This window comes from Neodiprion virginianus, chromosome 2 (assembly GCF_021901495.1).
Source record: "Neodiprion virginianus isolate iyNeoVirg1 chromosome 2, iyNeoVirg1.1, whole genome shotgun sequence".
Lineage (NCBI taxonomy): Eukaryota > Metazoa > Arthropoda > Insecta > Hymenoptera > Diprionidae > Neodiprion > Neodiprion virginianus.
The window spans coordinates 31,669,588-31,690,842 of NC_060878.1; the positions used below are offsets into that span (position 1 = coordinate 31,669,588).

Here is a 21,255-nt window from a genome sequence, read left to right on the forward strand (position 1 = left end):
GATTCAGTTAATCAAATCGTATTGTTCAATCTATCATTGAGCATTCGGTGTTATCGCTAGCAGCTGCACAATTTGTCAATTGCTGGCTCTAACCGAATTTATACCTTTCTGTTATACGCATCGAACGTTATTTCAGTTTCTCGTACAGCATCAGGAAAGAATTATTTTCACACACAAGATACTCATTGTCAAAGATCACTCTCCGTTGAGCTCAAGTTTGATTTGGTAATAAAATCTTCGTCGATATTGAGAAAAATTCTTACCTTGAAACCATTAGATATTAATTTCTACAGTGGTGAGGCGCAGAGAAGATTTATTCAACTTTCGTTTCTTTTATCAACTCAAATAGCAATCATTGCGCGATGCCCGCAAGATGATTATCGATTGTATCGAGAACAGTGTGTATACGTAAACAGTCTAAAAACAACAGTCAGTGGCGATCTCTTTCTGGATAAAATTGATTTTGTATTACAATCTTATCCTTCATTCTTCACGGCGTAATCTGCAATCAGATAAATCGATAAGACAGATTGAAAACGCCTTGAGACAAAACGCGAAAGAAGACGGACTATGACGACTCACTGTTATTTCTGTTCAACTATTACGTACCAGCGGCTTTGATAGTTGTTTTCGTCAGTCAAAAAGCAATGTCCATCGGCTGGATTCCTACTTTGTCGTAAAGCTTAAAAGTAATAAAATTCAAACCGTCTGGTTCAAAGTTACGGTTAAAAAATACATAGAAATTCATAAAAATAGATATAAATTGATGTATTTGAAAATAATCAATCGTAAGTTTTGTGTTTTGGCAGGGAGGACGACTGTGAAAAATTCATGATAGTAACATCGAAGTGTATCAGATCTGTAAATCTTTACGTTCTGAGAAATCGTGACTGCTCTACAAACAATCTTAAACATACGCGAAATAATCTGGGCGTTATAATAATAGTCCTCAATATTAAGTCTTTACAGTAGGTATATGAAGCTATTACGCTTTCGGGAACAAGTTCAGAACATTTCAATTAAAAAAAGATATTCACATAAATAATGTCCTCAATGAAGATTTTAAACAGTAGCCTAGGGTATGATGAATTATAATTATTACAAAGAGAAAAAATGCCAACGTTTGAAACAAGCGGAAGAATGGAAGAAGCGTGAGATAAAAATCTCAGATTTATCTACAACCATGGAGCACAGTCTCAAAGCTTTGTGACCAAACCAGAAGACATGTCTTAGAATAAGCACTAAATGTCTAACTGTAATAAAATATTACTTCCAACAAGGTTAAAACCGTCTCTCCCTGGTTTTCTATTATTAATAAGATTAACGTACGGAGATTGAAGAATGGAGAGAAATACTTTTGGCTAGAGTTTTTTTTTTCTTTTTTTTTTAATAATGTAGAGAAATACTTTTAGCAAAATATAGGAATCTTCAATAATCATGCTCGACAACTATGAAATCTATACAAACGATTAACTAGTAGTGTAATTTAATCTGCATTTATCATGTCGCTATAACAGCTGATCTAAGCAAGTTAAATAAATTGTAAAATAATGAAATGAAATTAAATAAATAAATAAATATACATACAATTCTTTTCGCGGATTTGTATGATTACGTACGATATACCGATCGATTTTCTCCTCTACAGAATACGGAGAATAATTCATTGTGACGCCATACAGTGACATACATGTATTTTGTCACTGCAAGAGCTAATCTAAGCAACTTAACTAGATTACTAAACATTGAAATAAAATAAGTAAATAAATGAATACAATTCTGTTCACAGGTTTGTATAACTACGTATAATATACCAATCAATTTTCTCCTCCACAGAATACGGAGAATAATTCGTAGTGACACCACAGAGTGACACAGACAATTAACTATACAAAATACTGCCGTGTGGACGTCGTATTAACAGGGTTTCGCGGTCAACGGTTTTTCTCTTTTGTCCTTTACTCCAGTGTATACACAAATTAAGGATGGTTGTTGGCGGGCCAAAGACAACGAGTAATAAATAAGTTGCTGTCACAGCTACGCCTTTGAGCAATTTGCATTCACTCCTTAAACTAAGCTTAAGGCGTCTTTGTATATCAAACAACCTACAATATCTTAGCACGGAAACACTATAAACTAACACGGTTATTCCAGTCGTTGTATATAACCAAATCAATGCCAATTTATGCAAACGTTGTATCATATGATATTGCCAAGAATTAATGGTGAAAATACATTAAGAAAGTAAATTATATCAGGTAAGAAGGAAAAGTACGAATCTAGGCATTTTTTGATTTATGGCATAATCACTGCTATGAATGCTACGTGTATATAAGATGATCTTTCACTGAATTTTAACGAGGACTTTTAACTGGCTCGCAAACAGTAATCTTGATGTATTAATGTGAATGTTCCACGATTATTTGTGGTTGCAATATTTCTGCTTGAATATGAGATGCGTTAAAGATATTGAATTTTACTCCGATTTCACAATGAAAAGAGAGGGAAAATCTCGGCAGTAAAAACTCAGCCAAAATTCCATGTTCTGATCTGAATATCACGTTTGATTGCAAGGGTAGGTGAAAGTTACCTTTTTCAAATACTCCGAATTACGGTGAATGTAACAATTAGCTAAGAAAAACTATCACCGAGGATGTGCAGAGATCCGTCGTTAGTCAGAGGTATTTTGTTTTAGTGCTCATATCCTATCAGTTCTCATAATTACTGTTATTTCCGTAACTCTTATCTTATAATTTACATATTCCCTCCCCGTAAAATTTTTTCTTCAAGTGTTGCACGTCACGAGGCGAGTTATCGCTCGAATACCGGCCCAAGTTTCTCGCGCTGTTGGGACAATCTGTGTGGCCGGTAGAAGGAAACCGTAAATACCACGATCTCTCAACTCCACCGTATAAGCGTATTTTATTCCAGCTACCCCCTTCGCCCAGTCGTCGGAGCCACCTGAGTGACAACAAGACCTGATAACTGGATAGGCATGGAAAGCAAACAGGACCGTGAATGATAAAGCCAGTCTTTCTCGTACCTGAGGTAGGATAAAGGAGCTCAGGGGAGGCGCCAACCTGGTACTGAGTTCCGTGCACCTTGAGGATGGCGCTCGTAGCCTTCCTCGCGACGTTGGCGAGTTCCTCGAAATCTGGCGGGCGTATTTTCGTGTAGCCCCAAGGAACAAGCCACATTTGGGAGTAGGCGTGCAGCGTGAGGTACATCCTGACCGAGAAGCAAGTTTCACGTCACGTGGAATACTTGTGGGAATCGATAACGAGCGGGCTAGATATCCTCACCTTATGCTCTGCCGGTTGGCCAGGATGTAGTCGGCTATGGCGCGCGTTTCCGGTTCCGAGAACGCTTTTGGTCCCGCATAGGTTTCATGACAGGGATCGGTGCTGGCCGCTCCGCTGTCTTCTTCGCCCCAATGGTAGCCGAAATTTCGGTTTGGATCGACTCCTTCGCACCGGTTGAATAACCACCGGGTGTAATGAGATACCAGGTGGAACAAGCCGAGCGGACCTGATCTAATGAAGATTTCAGGTCAAATTACAAACGTGGATAATACGCGGAGGCTGGGTGCTGGATTTGTTCGCGAATCCGCCACGCCTCGGAGAGTCTACGTGATCGCGACACGTGAAAGCAGAGCAAAGATCCGCCGCGTGTCATCGATCAAGATACGCTGGATCGACGTTGAGGGGGGTATTTTGTTACCTGGCCTCGTTGTCGGAATCTAAGTCTGCGTGATTGCTCCTGGTTTTGCGCCACAGACGATCAGCTGTGTGGCTGAATTCGTAGCCGTCCGGATTTGAGACTGGCAGGATCATCCAGTCGGATGTTTCCAGCAATTTTGAATAGGTCGAATTCTTTTCCACCAACTGATTCAGGATGTAAGTCGCCACCGCTGGACCTATCCATTCCCGCGCATGCATTCCTGCCGGAATATTACGGACAACTTTATTATTGCTGGTTGAAACTTATCGCGCTCATTTTTAATCTTACCACGAAATGACTAAAAATTAATTCAGTTGGGTAAAGAAAAAAAACAGAGATTCTCAATTAAAGTCCAAGAATCATCGACTGTAACGAGTGTCCCTAAAGAGTCGAAATATTAATAGTTTGGAAATTTTTATGGCACAAAGCGAAAGTTAACGTTTCTGACACTAAATACTATAGTAGTAGTATACTATAGTTTCTAAAGAAAGCTCAAATTCTATTTTGTGATCAATGATAGGTCGAGTAATAACGATTTGAGGGAGAGAATATATTTAGAGTAGAAAAAGAAAAGAAACTGTCGCAGTGAATTCAACCGAGGGAATTTTGGAACTAACTTGCGATATGTAATTACTGAACGAAGAGATTTGGAAAGCGATTGACTCGTTTTAACGTCATAAGTGCCTTACGGCACTTTTGGATCACGCAAAGTAACTGTGTGGATGTTCCTAGCGAAACAGCAGATTGCATGTTTTATACGGCTCCACCTCACCTTGTCAAAGAATTTACACAGACATGGGAAACGTTGTAGCACGCGAGTTTCAAAGGCCAAGTCTAACTGTGAACCCGATATCTGAGCGAATGACGTTTTGCCATTTTGGCATTTGGATGTCGGGTTACGTAGGAAATTAAAGTATAACTTCTTCGTATAACGTTTGATACGACTGAACAAGTTTACTTCATAATTACATGTGATTTGAAGAAAGTTTTGAAGCATAAGATTTTTCTGGCACGATCTGCGTTGCTGGATGTTCATAACTGGTAATTTATGCGTTCGCATATTTATTCTCTGTGAATTTATGATGCTCAATTAATCCGCACTGCACACTCACACATAATTCATTACACTTTTCAAATCCAGCCAGTGTTCATATTCGTTGCCTAACATTGTTCCTAATTATGTATAGTGGTTTTTATTAACACAATTTACAACCGCGCGGTTAAATTCAAATTCGTGTGAACAGTTACACGGAAGAAAAATGCCTTGGGCTGAATAATCCATTACAGAAGAGATTCTATTAGATAACATTTACTGAACTGAATTGACGGTGAATTAAAATGTCGAGAAAAGAAACGAACGCATGAAATTGTACCGCTGATCGATCGGCTTTGCTATTATAGTTTCACTCACCACCATCGATCCATACCACCGGCTTACTCTCTCCGTCCTTAGTCAGACCCGTTGAAATTTTGGCTAGTTTTAAGGGTTGTCCCTCGTAGCTGTGGCCGATAGTTACTAGCTCCACGAGGCTGGGGTAAGTAAACGCCAGATATTCTAAGTACCTGATTATATCTATATCAATAAAAGTGAAAAATGTAGAGAATAAATTCACCTAAACAAAGCTCTAAGTAACGATATGCAACTACATACATCCATGCATCGTTATAAACCAGTACGAGTGAAATTGGACAATAAGGTAATCCGTTAAAAATACACGATGCGTGTTTTTTTTTGTGAAAGAATCGCGAATGATTACCGATGATTAACAGAGCGGACAGATTTTTTCGATATTGTTTAGCGAATTCAAGTGTTTAGAATAAAATTATAGTGACCGTCAACTCGTATTTTTTTTATTTTGTCAAATGTCGTTTCGTACTGGACCCTTTAGTGTTCACCTAGTGGTATTGCAAATGTATAATTCCTGAGTTGTACCTGCATATCTGTGGTATCGCTTCCACGTCATAGAGTGACCCTGACTTGTGACCAAGTCCTCTCGTTGCTCCTTGGACATTTTTGGATTTTGATACGCGATCGTTTTCTGCGCAAGTATGAGAAACATTAATAACCCGATGTTAGTCGGATAATATTATCTATCCGAGATTGACATGATTGCAATAATACGTAACGAAGAAATAATATTCCAGTTACAGAAAAAAATTCAATTTCGATCTCTTGATATGGATACTTTTCACAATGACGAAATCGGAATATTACGTGATGTCGACTTGTTTGCTGCATGGAGTTTAACATGTTCCTGTAGACCAGAAGCGTGAGAATTTGTTTAAATATTGAAAGCGGTCAGTCCACTTCACGGACAGTTTTCCCCGATAGCTGTGATCATAAGTCTACAAGGATACGGATGATTTACGATATGTACAATAATTCGCGTGATAGAAAAAGATAATAGCTATAAAACATAAGTAGGATCAGCTAGAAAGCGTTGAAATTATTCCGGGCAAAATCCGGTCAGCAACATTTACATTATGGCACAAATCCTCATCAGGACGACGTATTGCTGTTTCATAGTTAACTTTTTGTCGCGCCCTTCGACCCGTCTATCATACTTCACCGCATCTGTTCCGGCATACAATGTTGCATTTCATGTGCATCATTAATCAAACTGCAACTCAATGTTCACGCTCTTACTTGTATTTCTCACATATCGATTCCTGCGCTACCTTGCGATATACAGTTAGTTACTCGTTCCTGTGAACCTCCGACACTCCCCGTTCCATTCATCATTAATTAACTCGCAACACAGGAATCTGGAGTAAATATATATAAATCGAGGCTAACTCACGTGTGTCCCGCCCCACGTGCTTATATCAACACGGATAAAAAACGCATCGAAATTGCATCCGAATAGAAAGAAAAAAGTAATCTGAATAAGCCTGAATGTTTGTCATTGAGCTATTTTATCCTCACCTGTAAATCGTTTATCAACACTTTAAACCCGAACTTCTGTTCCCTCAGCGAATCCTTTAATTCACTGAGCATGTCCGGAGCGACAACGACATCTGTGGACCTGAATGTGAGAGAGAAAATGGATAAATAAGTGAAAAAAAGGATGTCTCCATAATTTGATTCCTATCTCTCAGTGGTAACAGTTTTTTTTTTGTTTTATTTTTCCTTCTTCCCGAGAACCGTGACGGTTGGTTATCACTGTTGGTACTTTCAAGATAGAGCATTCAATCTACGAGATGAATCGTATAATTTATGCAACGTCTTAACGGCCAAGATCACATCTGTTAGGTACTGTTTTTATTATTATTATTTTTTTTTAATCTAAATCCTGTGTAATATCTAAGCACAGCACCGAGCTATTTACGGCAGTTTATCGAACCGACATCCCGGTACCGAGGATGGACCATCAATGCATGGTCATAGTTGTTCTCCGAAATGGGTAGATACAAAACCCGAGAGTATCGCTGCCATTGCAGGAGTCTGGTGGTACGGACTGTACGAAGCGGAATTTTATCCGATCAAACAAAATGATAAAAACTCGGCAAGATCCGTTACTCGTTCTTATTTAGCGCGTTTGGGAAGGTGGCATGATCGGCGACGCCGCCGGGGAAAAAGAAACAGGTATATGCAATACTTTGAATCTCGATCGGGGGATCTTGGCGAAATGTAATAATGACGGCAAAAGGCGTTTGGGGCGTTTGAGATTGAAGTCGATCGTGACCTGTTTTTCGCCGGCAGCGTCCAGAACTTTAGCCCGTCATCGCCCGACTCCATCATCTCTTGGAGTTCGGCGACTTGGCTGTCGGTCGTCGGCGTTATCCTGAGCAGCTGATGACCCTTGTAGGTTACTCGATTCGGCCGAGGTTTGCTGCTCTTCGATTCACCGCCGACGATGTTGTTCACTATGGAGCTGATCCCGCTGGCCACCAGGGTGAATATCGTCTCGACGAATCCGGACAACGTGAAGCCCCGAAATTTCGAGAGCCACTTGTCGGTACCGTTTTTCGGCAGGAGATCGGTCGGTTCGAACGGATCCTCCTCGTCATCTTCAAATGCTGATTCGTAGGATCCATCCCGCCAGTTTGCACTACTCGGCACTACTTGAAGCTCGGAATAATTTCCTTCGAACTCGTCGATCTCGATCCTGCGTCTTCGGGGCGGAAAAAACTTCTCCCTTGAATTTTCGTACCTGCGTGTGAAAATGTTGGTTTTTTTTTTTTTTTTTTTACTTGTTTCGTCTCGTTAATTGCCGTCGGACGGCTTTAATCGAGGTGCAAAATATCACCCAGCGACTGACCTAGAGGACGATGCCGGATCCTCGATTTCCGGATAACTGTCACGCGGTATTTCGTCACCGACATCACCGAAATCCCGATAATTCGTACCCTCGATAATCGCGGGATTTCCGCTGACTAGAATCGCTGATGGCAACGAACTGCATATCGTGGCAAAAGTTACCGCGAACAAACTTCCCGAGTGCAGAATCATACCGTTGCGCACTGATATTCACTCTTCGATAAAAAGTAACAAATATAACAATAAATAAATCAACTCGCGGATCAAGAGAAACGGTAACGAACTTTGCATCCAAACTCTACGGCGGTTCCTCGCTTACTGTCTGAAGCTACTCTCCGCGTTCGTTTCACTGTCCAATGAAACTCCTGGCGCTTCAAAAGTAAACTCTCAACTGCATGTATGCGATCACTTGTCGCATTACCGGTCCTACAACTACAGGTGAGGGTATACGTATTCGCATATATGAGGTAAGCGTGTGTGTACGTACTGCAAGTTTACAGGGAATGCAGTCATGTGCAGGGAAGTGGAGATCGGGTAGCCAATGGCTGGAGTTCCTAATTCCGATTCATGTTGTCGATCAATTTTTCATCGGGCTTGTGTCAGTTGAATGAATGACTCTGCGATCGTTAACGATAAGTGTGTCAAGTTTTTTACAAATTTGAGTCAATTACGGAATGAGTATGGTAAATTTACAATAATAATTAATGTAACAGTCGGTGAACTTGATTTACCGGTTTGAAAAAGTGTAAATCAATTTTACCATTACTAGAGGCGAAAATTTTAAATTGCATTTACTTGTAATTTGTTACAGAAAATATTTAACGTTTTAATATAGGTTTGGATATCAAACTTGAAACTTTCAAAGTACATAGACTCCGTCGTAAGCTTAGAATTTTAAACACAATTTTTGCTCTCGGACTTCAAGCGAGTCGAAAGGAGAGAAAAGTAAATTGTTGTTGGCTCAATCGGTGCAGCAAATAATTACTTCACTATTTCAATACTTTAATTTTTTCACTTTGAACAATGACAGGTGTCGAAGCTTGAGTAAAAGCAACGTTATCAGTGGATACCACATCGCTCGTATCTTTTCATTTCTCAAACGCGTATAATGATTTCCTTATTTTGAACTTGATCCTACAAACTCTATCGGCACTGCGGTTGGGCAATGTATGACTCACTGTACATACGTCATGGGCGTAGTAGGTCAGTACAGTTTTCCGTTATTCCGGAATATTACCACGACTGTTATTGCTTATCTCGAGTACATCAAGACGTAAACAGATTTCGGTAACGGAATGACACAGTGCGCGAACCGAGCCAAAGTTCCGCAACTCTAAGCTTCGGTTAACCCTAAGCAATTAGCTCGCAAGACTTAATTTTAAACAGTAAGGATTCGTATTAATTACTTCGTTAAATTTTCTAAAGTAATACATAAAATATTAATAAGACGAAAAATTTTCTTACCGTGCCCGGAGAATTAGCGTGATTCGAATAATTTCATCGTCGCAGATTGATTTAATAATTAAGCTGTTAAATGTGTCATTTATTTATCCTTAACTATGTTTCAATAGTATTGTAGTATCTGAAATGCAATAATTAGGTATACGCACTACTACGACAAATATATTACGCTGGTATGTTTTATACAGATGCATATGCATCGTAATAAATTTGTATAATTACGTGCAGCGTAATGTATCAACAACATGCATCACGTAAGTTTGATATTTGTTACATTAAAATCGCAATTAATATATTATCAATAGACGTAATATCATAATGACTATTGACTATTAGTCGGTTGAATTTTACTTCGAAAGAGAAACGATTTCCGTATGCGTACAATAATCGTAATAATATGTGTATTTAGACCGAAACACCCGATACATCCATCTTTGATCGGCATCGCTAAACTAAAGATAAGCGAATCGTGTTGACACGAATAATCAACTGAAATTTTGACAGACACGTAACGTCCAATTTGTCAAGTTTGACCCACTCGGGACGAGCAAAAAGAAATCGTTAATTGCGTACCGGTTTTTCGTAATATTCGGTCACGACTGAATAATAATAATAACAAGATTATACCTTTGGGCTTACAAATAACGTTTATTTTCTTTCGCGGTTTTGTTTAGATGTTTTTCTAATCCCATTTCGTTTTATTCCTTTTTAAATTGTGTACCAACGCATTAACCTCTGGGTGATTAACTTTTACGCTATACGTCTCGAATGGCTTGAAACAAATCAAAAAAAAAAGAGCAAAAATTTATTATATATATAATATTGTCCTTATTATATGTATAAGGTATTCAGATGTATAGTAATTGACTGCGTATGCATAATTCGTGTACCATTATCAAACATTCGACGTGGATACAACGTATTGTCCGTATCATGGTTTTTTCGAAAATAATGGCAATATTCGTGGCGATAATCACAGTTATACGTAATCATTATCGCTTCGTACATCAAATATCTGTCGTGGCAAGAACTACAGACTACAATACAATACCCCGTCCCTCCTCTAGTGTGATGATATTACATTGTTTATTTTTCAAGTATCTGATAAATTATATCGTAATATCGTTAATTACTACTAAGGTTTGCCAGTATGTAGTATTTGTTTATGTTAGATCTGATTTATTACACATACATTAAGATATATAATCCATGTAAGGATAACTTCTGAAGAATCTATTATAGATATAATTAGATATATATTTGTATATATTTTATCATTTTTATAGTATATTTACATTGATTTAATTATGTATATGTGTATATCTACTTTTTATACGGACTGCTAAATAATATCTCTATGTATAAATTTTAGTTGTATAAGTATATAATTTTGCGTATATTATTCAATCTGATCGTATTTCTTCGTACGCAACATGCATTTCCTAGGTGGTCTAAGGATCGATATTTATTTAAAAGTAAATTGTATCGTTATATTTTACGATCTCTGTTTCGATTTTGCAGTTTATTTTTATACTTTTTCAGTTTAGGCATCATTTGTTAAACTCTACCATATGACGCTGAATATTATATCGCCACCGTTACGCTAACGCTAACGTGACGTGAGGATCGGTTAATTACCATTCAATCAATTATACGATACTCTTAACGTCTACAACTCTATAGCTATAATGTCTACGTATATGATGTAATATTTATTTTCAATATTTTTGACGTTCGATTTAACTTATTAAGGCTAACCAGTTTCAGTACTGGCAATTGTACAACATAATTAAATCAACGAAGCCGACGAAGTTCACCTAAGCAATTGAGGTTTCATCGCGATTTCATTGTTTTTATCTATTTCTCCTCGGCGCGCGTTGCATTTCTTTGTTATCTCCTTTTCAGCATTTTTCTTGACTATCCGAATCCGTGGATAATTTATACACGCGCACCTACCTCATATCATTTGATTATTAATCTTACAACGTTAACAGGAGACAGTCACGTTGATATAATTCTTTTGCTGATCTTTCTCGCATTCGATTTACTTCTATCCGCATGCGTGCTCTTCGTCGTTTCACCATCTGTCATAGCACTGTTTTACAGTGTGCGATACGTAAATTCTATATAGGTACGATATCCTATCCCTATTCATAAGAAAAGGCCTCTGATTGAAGTGAAATAATAATGAAGATGACGATAACAATAATAACTCGGTAGTAATATAATTATTTCGACGATAACAATCTATGTAATACATAGCGCATACTATATATACCGTTACAACATCTTAGTTCTTTCCTGTTTCGCCGAATAGCCGATTGCTTCTTACTAATTGTAAATTCGTACCAGGTTTTGATCACTCAACACATCTCAACGCCCACAGGATTCCGTCACAGCTATTGCATTTCATGTACTTGTGTAGAAATATTTTAAACGATGTTTGCTTTCACCTGAGCATTACCCATCATCACTTTATTCACGAAGTTGACTATCGCTGTTGCGGGCTGTTGTTCCGGTTCAAGCTCGGCGAATACGTGACACTGGTTGTCCGATTTGTGGGCCGTTTTTCGAGCCACGAACCCGAAACACCGACTGCAAATCATAATTATTGCCCATAAATCGTTTGCGTTGCTTTAAATATTTGTACGCTGTATGTGTTATTAGCATGAAAGATAGTCGTGTAATTTGCGGGATTGCGAATAGAACTAGTTTCTCTAATTTACTATGTCAATGGTTTTTTTTTTTTTTTTTTGCGGTTTTCAACTTTCTTCGCAACTTTTTTACTTCGTTCATTTACCTTGCTGTGAAACCTAACGTTTGCTACAGCGTTGCATACGTATAATTTATGTTATTATTGAGTTCTTTCGATTAAATCGTTAATGGTCATCGGCATACCGAATAGTGATCCCGTTCATATTAAGTGGAACAAACGACTTTGCTGTACTGTATTAGCTACCCGACGCGCCATATGCTCGGTATTATTCATTATACCAGGTCACTCTGCAACCGGATAAACTCGATGAGACTGGTGTTACTAGTGAAAAAACGAATCGACGAAACAGAGAAGAAAAGGAAAAAAAAAACTAGTTATTATACAGGCTGTATTTCGATGAACTCAAGTTTAATAATTTTGGCTCGAACGCTCACATATACGGGTGAAAATGTAAAAACGTGCCGGCACGTAGAGAAAGAGGTATGCTATCTTTACTGACAGTCAAATTTACTACATGTTTTCTCCTCTTAGAAAAAAGTTTTTAACAAATGTCTGAGATTAGCAGCATACAGTTGGCATCGAAACAATCTAAAGAACGTAATAAAAAAATTGCCTAAGAGACTTTGAATTTATTAAAGCCGACTGTCAAGCGCCGGTCTAGTTTCTTTCAGATTATTTTTTCTCTCTCAGTAACCGGTTGGCAAAATTTCATGAAACGTGATGAAACATGTTTCCAAGTTGAATAAGACTAATTTTTCGATAATTTTGTTTTTAATACCGAACTATGTCAAGAATTCCTAATAATATTTACCGAAATAGCAATATTATTGTATAAATCAAGCTTACTGAGAGGTTTGGCCCTGCCCGCTTTCGGCTACGAAGTTCCAGGTCCGTTCGTCGACGTCGAGACCGCAGTAGCTGATGTTATTTGTCGGATAATGTCTCCTGAAGAATAGTTTACGGGCGTTATCCGTCAGGGTGATACCCTGGGCCGATACCTTGAAGTGGACTACAGTCGCAGTTGGTAATGGCCGCTGTTCGAAAAGCGTCGTGACAGTTTTTCTGATCGCTTGTGGCCCCGTCAAAGATTCAGTATCGATTGTGAAGAGGTAGAGGACGTTGCAAGCTGAAACGATTCGGGCATTCCTTAAGTTTTACAGATTACGCATATTGCAGGTGTTTTTTTTCTTGTAGAAGAAACAAATTTGTAGTTTGGACAATCAAATTTCGATGAATTAACCTCACCACTGGTTGGTTTTTCAATTTATTGAAAAGAGAAAGAGCAAGACAGCAAAATATTATACGCGCAGCGGTAAAAATTTTATCAGCAGAAATAGTCGATAAAAGAGCAATATTAAGATTTCAAAGTGACGTAAGTCTAAAAGAATTTTTAATTTTACGAAATTAAATTATACGATAGATTCTAGTAAGACTGGTAATTCCGTTATATGACCCAGTGAATTCATCAATAATATTATTTTCACCGTAATCAATCTATTACTATGACTTAAACGACACGTGTATAAGACGTGAAAGAAAGTCAAATCGTCAAGAATCAAGAAAACCACTTTTATCACGCTACTCGGTGAACAAGATTTTTGCCCAATAATTTCTCATTCAGTTACTTGGCAAATATTTCTTCGAACAAAATGAAAGGCTTTTGCACGATGCATTTGAGTATCGGTGAAAATATGAACGTACAAGGATGTACGTTGATGTACGGGTCTAAATTTCAAGAAGTAGTTCGCGTTACAGAGAGTGCGACAATAGTATGAAAAAATTGTTAAATTCATTGAAAAAGGAGAAAGACTCACCCGCCCCCTGAGCAAGTAGCTGCTGAGCGCTGCTCGTTCCCGGTGAGTCGAGGGCTCTGGCGGCGGCTTCCGGTTCGGGAAGAAGCAGCTGGCAGGGTAAAGCCATGGCCATTAAACTGTGCTGATAAACAAGGGCCGAGAGCGAGCTGAAGACCGGTTCGTTAGCGCATCCCTTTAGACGAACGCCTCTCGATGTCGGTTCGATGAGAAAATGCCTCACTAATTCGCTCGCCGGATCCCGAGGGCTGCTCGGAGCTCCTGGAGGCGGCGTCGCCACCTTAAGGGCGAGCCCAAAGGCCCCGGGGAAGGAATTGCTGTCGCGAACAACGAACATCCCCGGAGTCGCGTCCTTGAGCATCGCGATCGCTGGAGGAGATAGAATTATAAGGGGTGTTTTTAAAAACGTGGTCGAACAACAAACGAATCTCGATGATCGATTAATCATTTTGCCGCCTCGGTAATTACCTTGTTCTCTAGAAATGTTCGGCTTGTACCAAATCCGGCTTGTGTCTCTGACGAACTTTACATTGGCATCGGCAACTTCCTGGGGTTCTGTGTTTGAGTGAACGCTCGATCTTCTGGATCCGTAGTTATAGACCTTGGGCGATGACTGACCGCCGCTGTTTATTGACGAGTATGATATGGCACTCTGGAAATGAAATTTGGTAAGATGAAATTTTCTCAGATAAAAGCTTGATTTTCAGCTTCATTTCGATCAAATTTTTCCCTTTGCCGTACCTTTGGACTCTGGGCGAATTCTATCTGCGTCGGTGTGCCGGGGCTTTGATTACTTATCGTCATTTGAGACTGACTGGCGTACTCTCCTCCGGGAGAGACAGGTCGATCCTTGCTGAAAATTTACGTACATCGTATGTATATTTAGACAGCGTTATTTTGCTCGTTTTTAATTGATCAATGGTGCAACACTCAGGTGTGAGTCATTCCGTGAAATATACACAATAAAACCACATTTCAGGTGCATGGCAGTGTACGTAGGTATATTTATATGGGTATTAGGTATATACATGTAGAATGACGTACGCTGTTAATCGTGCAACGATAAAAAAGATGAAATTAAAAATACGTCAATTCAAAATTATCAATCAAGAAAATCTTCTGCACTTCTGTCAAAGGGATTCGGTAGTCATTCGCTGGTCATTGCCCACGACGATAAATTGTCAAACATTTTTATATGTTATAAATGACAAATGAAAATTCACGTTAAAAATGAAGGACGCCGAATCCCTTTGATCAAACTGCACTGGAGTAAACATTTTCTTCGTCAGAGTATTGCAAAATTCATTGTTTATTCACAAGATGCAAAGCTGAAAGACAAACGTTAGCCGAGAAAAATCTGTATACATATTGTACAATATATTATAATAATCTGTAAGAAAAGCGTGAAAGATTGGTCAGTAAATTTTGCAAACGATGATAATTATACTTCATTATTTGATGCCATAAATTTGAATTAATGCATTAATGCAGCATCTTTTTGAGTAGATATTTCTGTATCAAAATCTATCTCCTGGCACCTGGATTCAGGCAACATTGTAACTGAATATTTTTTAGTTTCGGTTGAATCTTTTCCTCTTTAATTTCATACCAGTGCATGATGATCTAACAAGATTTTGATTGAGATTGCTGGTCGATCGATCGAGTTAGAATTCAATGCTGGCGGTGTAACATTAAATTATGTTAGTAATACAAGAATCAAACGGTGAAACAAACTCGTAACACTAAGAATAAAATCGTGAACAATGATTGATACGAAATTATGGCCAGACATAGGAAACTGATGCTTGTGAAATTTGCCTAGCAAAAAATGAATAGACATAGAGGGAGACAGAGAGACAGATAGAGAAAGAGGGAGAGACAGAGAAATAGAAAAAGATAGGGGAGAAATAGAATTGAGAAATTGCCATAATATACGGTGATCGAAGCTGTCTCCCCTGTATTTTCTTCGTGTACTGTGTATTTTAAATTTACCTATAATCGAACGACGCCGACTGGTTAGTGAGCGGCCATCGTTTGTTATTCGTTTGCTTTAGCGATCCGCTTGCTGGGAAACTCAAACGTCTAAAATCACCAAGATAATCCATTGTCTCTCGTCATTTTCTCAATTAAAAATTATCAACTTAAATGAATATAGCACGATATTCAAGAAGCTAATTATTTTCATTACCACCCGCATCGGTATAAAATAATTTATACGGTATGGATCATCATCTATTATCAAAAATGACAAATATTCAATCGCAAGATAATCGAAATTTCGAACAGCTATTTCTCGCGTGAAACTAATTCATATTCTACTTTGGAAATTAGTTAAAATTTTGCACGTCAACGGCAAGTACTTAGATCCTTTTCACTCTGTAAAATTCATCGATCTGTTCCTATGGTTGAAAAATTGGTGCTTGTTTTCTTTCGCTCGACAATACATCATACCATCAATCGATATAACAATGGATCAAAGTACTCCATTTTAATGGTGGGAATGATCTCAATGAAAAAAAAAAAAAAATCTGCCCAAATTTTTCAACACAAATAAATAACTCTGCAATAACAGATGTTGCGTTACAGGTGTAAGATTGAAACATTACTCATCTGATTACTCTAAGAAGCTGAGATAAAAACAGTAATTTCTCTTACCGCTGGGTTGTCGGACTCTTGGGAGGCAATCCCGTCTCTCTGGATATTTCTCTTCTTTCCTCGGCTGTGAAAACACGCTCGGTTGTGTAATTCCCGTAGTTGCCATTCCCGTTGTAATTTCTAGTGTCTTCCGGCCCGTTGTTGTTGTCGTTGTTGTTGTTGTTGTTGTTGTTCTTGTTGTTTTTGTTATTGATGTTGGTGTTGTTGTTTATCGCGTTGTTCACGCTGTTCGAAGTCGCGTAAATCTTATCGCTGGCGAATGTTACCGTCGGCGAGGCGTTGTTCACGTACGGTGTTCGCGGGTGAACCGGAAACGCTGGGGTTTGCGGCCGCGACGCTGTACTTCCTGCTCCCGCGCCTCCTGCTGGGCTGATGCTCCTCTCCGTCCACGATGATACCGAGTCATTGTGGGACTAAGAAATCGCAAAAACGACACAGGATTATCTCAAAGTGGGAGGGACTATACACCGAGCTTTTTCGGACCGGGAGTTTTCCGTGAAACTCAGCGTTCAACGCCAGCAGATAGGCAACCGGATCTACCTTTTGTATCGACGTATATTCGATCCGTAGCTTCGGTTGCCTATCTGCTGGCGTTGAACGTCAAGTTTCAATGAAAACTCCCCGTTGAATTCGAATCTCAAGTTTATTTGAAGAGATATTATTATTGTTTTACTTCTAATTGCAAACAAATTTTTCTCTCGGGACGAAATTTCGGCCGGCTAGAGTTCCTTGAGAATAAAACGAGAAATTTGTAGAAATCTATCGTTCGAGTAACAATTGGAACAAGATATACCGTGTATGTATAAGAAAGAGAAACACGCGACGAAACTGTTAGATATGAACTCGGTTTTAGAGAACAAAGAAAACATCCATTTACCGAATCAATGAATGATCGATGGTTCGATGCAGATGTAAACCATGTATCGGCAATTATACTAACGGGCTAAATAACATACGTATATGCTGAAAATGCTACCCACCTCTGGGTGCGTGCGAGGTGAGAATTGATTATGAGAAAAAAGGTCGTTTTGATTAGGTGAGAAGAAAAAGAGAGTCACAAAGATAAAAAAAAAAAAAAAAAAAAAAAACAAAAAGAATCAAAAAAACTACTGTGTTAAGAATAAGCCGAAAAATGCGAAGCTTTATCTAGCAACAAACCTGCCATGCTTTTGGCGACTGGTTAGGGGAACTGTTAGTTGTGTTTGTCGATGTGGCGCGGGTATGCAGTTCGTTCTTATTAGTAGATGAGGTGGTTCTGACGTTCGATATTTCCGCCAATGACTGAAATAGGCTCACGAGCGGATCCGACGTCGCGTTATCTGCCCTGTTGGCGCTGGAATTTGAATTTGCAGTTCCGCCTCCGGAGTTCTGAGCCGGTTGGTCATCGACGGTTTGCAGCAATCCCGACTCCTGAGAACCGGGGCCCGAGCTGTTTACCGAATGCAATTTGCTCGAGGAGTAGACGAAGTTGCTTCTCGACTCGTTGGGCCGGACTTGATACGAGGAATTTTCGTTCAGCGCCAAAGCGCGGTGGTGCTGATTAAGCAGAGATTCTGTCCTCGCGTAGCTATCGCTTCGCGATTCCGGCTGCGGCGGTGAGTGTCGTTGATTTTCACCGTTCGCCTGTTGTTGTTGCAGCTGCTGATGCTGATAATGTCGGCTCAACGTTTGCTGGAAGGCATATCCTAAGGGAGCAGCTGCGAGAGCTGATCTTGGGGACATCGGGGGACTCTGTAACGCGCAAGCGAATTTTCTATGGTTCATAGCCGGCATGCAGCTGCAGGGATCCGTGCAATACGCGTTATGTTTATAGTTACACATCGACATTTTTTTTTTTTTTTTTCTTCAACGTAAATTTTTCCTCCACCCTTTTCGAGAGAACCGCGTTGCTCAGGGCGTAACTCAGATATACTTTACATCTGATGATCTGACATTTCTAAAATCGTTGAACAATGTTCTTTTTTTTTCAGATCAAAGTCTCTATTCCAGGCTATTCTTGTTATATTGTGTCTACTATTTGACAACATGTTATTTTCCAATTGAATTCAACTGCATTAAATTAGTTTCGTTTTTCCCATGCTTTGTTATATTCCGATTAGATGGACTGAATCGCGAAATTCTAACCGAACAACTTGGGCGGTAAGAACTCGAACTTGCGCCCCTCGACCGATATCTTCATGATTGTCAAACGTTGTAATCGATACATGTATGGAGGATAAAATATGCAACACTAGAAGGTTGTGCCTATCGCTAACAAACGCACATTACAACTTCTATTATTCCTACCTATAACACGTATATAATAGTAAGTGGGTTGAGTTAATCGAAGCTGTAGCGTATAATAAACTATTCTACGCGTGACGGTAAACAATAATAATATTAAATCATTGCATGACATTGCGTATAAGATCTAGCAGCCATCTAAACGCTATTTGATAGTGATGTGAATAAAGCTCAATCTATTAGTGCTCATTATTAGGTATATGTATATTATATATACCTATATGTATATGTAATAACGATAATTATAATAAAATAGAAAGACGAAAAAGGAGTTACGTGGGAATTGTATCGGTATTCAGTTCGTTATTATCGTAATCGGTCATTCGGTTTCTGTGCAATATCTCCTCTCACCTGAGTCTCGCTGTTCTTCCTCAATTCGTAGCCACGTTTAACTCCGACGAATGGACGTTCGTTGAAACTTTCCGCACGCGGACGACCGCCAATCAGGGTACCGTTGTTGTACTTACGGCTGCTCGACCTCTGCGGAAGCAACGGACTAGCCGGCGCCGAGGTGTAAGTCGCGGATCGTACTTGCGGCTGGAATTATTGAATCGGGTTTGTTGGTTCGAATATATTTCAAAGCTCAAATTTGTCAGCTTTTTGAATATCGTCAGCTCACCTGCATCGTGTAATTTATCGTCCAGGTATCGTCGTCGCCGTCGAGAACCGCCGAATCGCTGGCGTATCCGTCCTGCCGGACTCTTCCTCGCTGCACGGTTCTCAGTTCGCCGATAACCCGGTTCCCCGATTCCTGCCGCCACTGTTTGCTCGGGCTCCTCTCGTCCCTTCTAGCAGCAAGTTTGAGCTGCTGTTGTCTCAGCCACGACAACCTGTGTCGAACAAGCGGAAGAAAAAAACAATCATTGTAAAAACGAAAGCGATCGAGCGAAGAGGAGACGAGCAGGCGAGAGAAATTGGAGATCGGGAGGATGGGCCCGACGGAATGATCGATAAAGAATAGCGCGAGCCACTCTCCCGGCTTTATAATAAGATATATAGGAGTAATTATCTATTGATTGACGAGGTCGTCTCGGGCCATCGCCTCGAAGCAATGGACCATGTAGCTCCTTAATGTCGAAGCTTGCGTCATTCCCGTGCAAAGGTCTTTTAAGGTGGCCTCGCGTTGTCAAGAGTCGCGAGACAGTTTCGTTGGACAAAGAAAATGTCGCCCAGCGTCAAATCTCGTTACTGCGAGGTCGAGATTTTGACGAATCTTTGACCGATTTTCAACTACGTTAAATTAGATTGACAAATTTATTACCTACTAATTTTCAACGTTTTTTAACTCTGATTATTCCGCTCCTTATTACGTATAACAGTATAGCGGTAATTCGGAGACGTAATTTTATACTGCTGACGTAATTTATCTCAAGTTTCTCATGGAGAGAGGGAAAGAGAGAGAGAGAGAAAGACAGAGGGAGCAGGGTAGCAGAGAGAATAATCGGGATAGCTGTCGAGACGGACGAAGCGGTGATAACCGAGCAATTAGAGGAACTCGGATAATTATCACGTAGCAGAACACAGGCTCAATGAATTGGAAGACGACGCGTCAGAGTCGCGCATATAGGCAAGTTATGTGAATCGGTGTCTTAGTTTATCAGGTCGTAATTACACCGAAGGGTGAAAATCCGACCGTATGTTCCAACGAATGAAAAATAGTTCCGTTAAAAAATTTTATTCGTATCTAGAGAGAAAAAGACAGTCATAATTGTCGTAAATCTCATGAAGAGATTTCAGGCTATTCACGTTTTTTGTTTAAATATATAACTTATTCAGGTAATATCCGAAACTCACGTTTCGTATTTTCACAAATGTTCTGATACGTTTTTTCACCTTTCGATCAACCTTATCATCTACTTCCGATCCGATTTTTTCTACTTTCTCACTTCAGGCATTCTCCAATAATTCCAACCGATCTCAATTATAACCAATCGGTCCTTATTCGGATTCGCGCATGACTAAACCGATGAATAAAACGCAGGTAAACACCATTCGGAATGGTAGATGTCGTGCCGATATTACAGAATCGGGTCGCAAATCGTACAAACAAAGCAACAATCTGCGGGGTTCAATTGTGATAAGCGATTGCATATGGATACAGTATAGCTGTGCACATTTTACCATTATACATATCGGAGTAATTATCAACGGTATACCGTACCGTCTAGGTGATATTTCATAATAATTGCTGGTATCGGGGTAAGCTGTTATTTATGCAATATTGGGCGTGTGTAACGTGTGCTTCAATCGTGTGGGAGGAGGTTCGCTGCTATCCGAGAGAACGCACAAGTATACATATATAATTATATATACATATGTACGTATGAGGTATCGGCGGTACAGTAGAT

At 39.4% G+C, this 21,255-nt stretch overlaps 2 protein-coding genes across 12 annotated transcripts in view; both read right to left on the bottom strand.

Moving 5' to 3' along the window:
• Nucleotides 1-1,332: 1,332 nt before the first annotated feature.
• LOC124297636 (carboxypeptidase A4-like) lies at nt 1,333-8,469 on the bottom strand. The gene is made up of 9 exons (XM_046748874.1): nt 7,983-8,469; nt 7,407-7,874; nt 6,647-6,746; nt 5,654-5,759; nt 5,132-5,293; nt 3,721-3,940; nt 3,303-3,533; nt 3,044-3,228; nt 1,333-2,961 (listed from the first exon to the last, which is right to left on the bottom strand). Exons 1-9 carry the CDS (start codon nt 8,171-8,173, stop codon nt 2,786-2,788), a joined length of 1,839 nt encoding a protein of 612 aa, XP_046604830.1. The 5' UTR covers nt 8,174-8,469; the 3' UTR covers nt 1,333-2,785.
• Nucleotides 8,470-10,063: 1,594 nt separating this feature from the next.
• LOC124298676 (tensin-1) overlaps nt 10,064-21,255 on the bottom strand; it is a 99,340-nt gene continuing 88,148 nt past the window's right edge. For 8 of the 11 annotated variants that reach the window (XM_046750998.1, XM_046751005.1, XM_046751002.1 and 5 more), the window contains 10 exons: nt 19,527-19,737; nt 19,259-19,444; nt 17,783-18,355; nt 16,625-17,037; nt 15,962-16,051; nt 14,711-14,822; nt 14,438-14,621; nt 13,973-14,338; nt 13,005-13,284; nt 10,064-12,037 (listed from right to left, as the gene is read on the bottom strand). In XM_046750998.1, the coding sequence (XP_046606954.1) occupies nt 11,875-12,037; nt 13,005-13,284; nt 13,973-14,338; nt 14,438-14,621; nt 14,711-14,822; nt 15,962-16,051; nt 16,625-17,037; nt 17,783-18,355; nt 19,259-19,444; nt 19,527-19,737 (2,578 nt within the window). In that variant the 3' untranslated portion in view covers nt 10,064-11,874. The remainder of the gene's footprint in view (nt 12,038-13,004; nt 13,285-13,972; nt 14,339-14,437; nt 14,622-14,710; nt 14,823-15,961; nt 16,052-16,624; nt 17,038-17,782; nt 18,356-19,258; nt 19,445-19,526; nt 19,738-21,255) is intronic. The other 3 variants (XM_046751001.1, XM_046750999.1, XM_046751009.1) reach the window with 3 other exon arrangements.

Coding starts and splice junctions, on each gene's coding strand:
- LOC124297636 (XM_046748874.1), bottom strand. CDS start 8,173: ATGATTCTGCACTCGGGAAGTTTGTTCGCGGTAACTTTTGCCACGATA. Junction 3,229..3,302: donor GCCAACCGGCAGAGCATAAG/GTGAGGATATCT, acceptor CTTCTCGGTCAG/GATGTACCTCACGCTGCACG. Junction 2,962..3,043: donor GCTCCTTTATCCTACCTCAG/GTACGAGAAAGA, acceptor GTTGTCACTCAG/GTGGCTCCGACGACTGGGCG.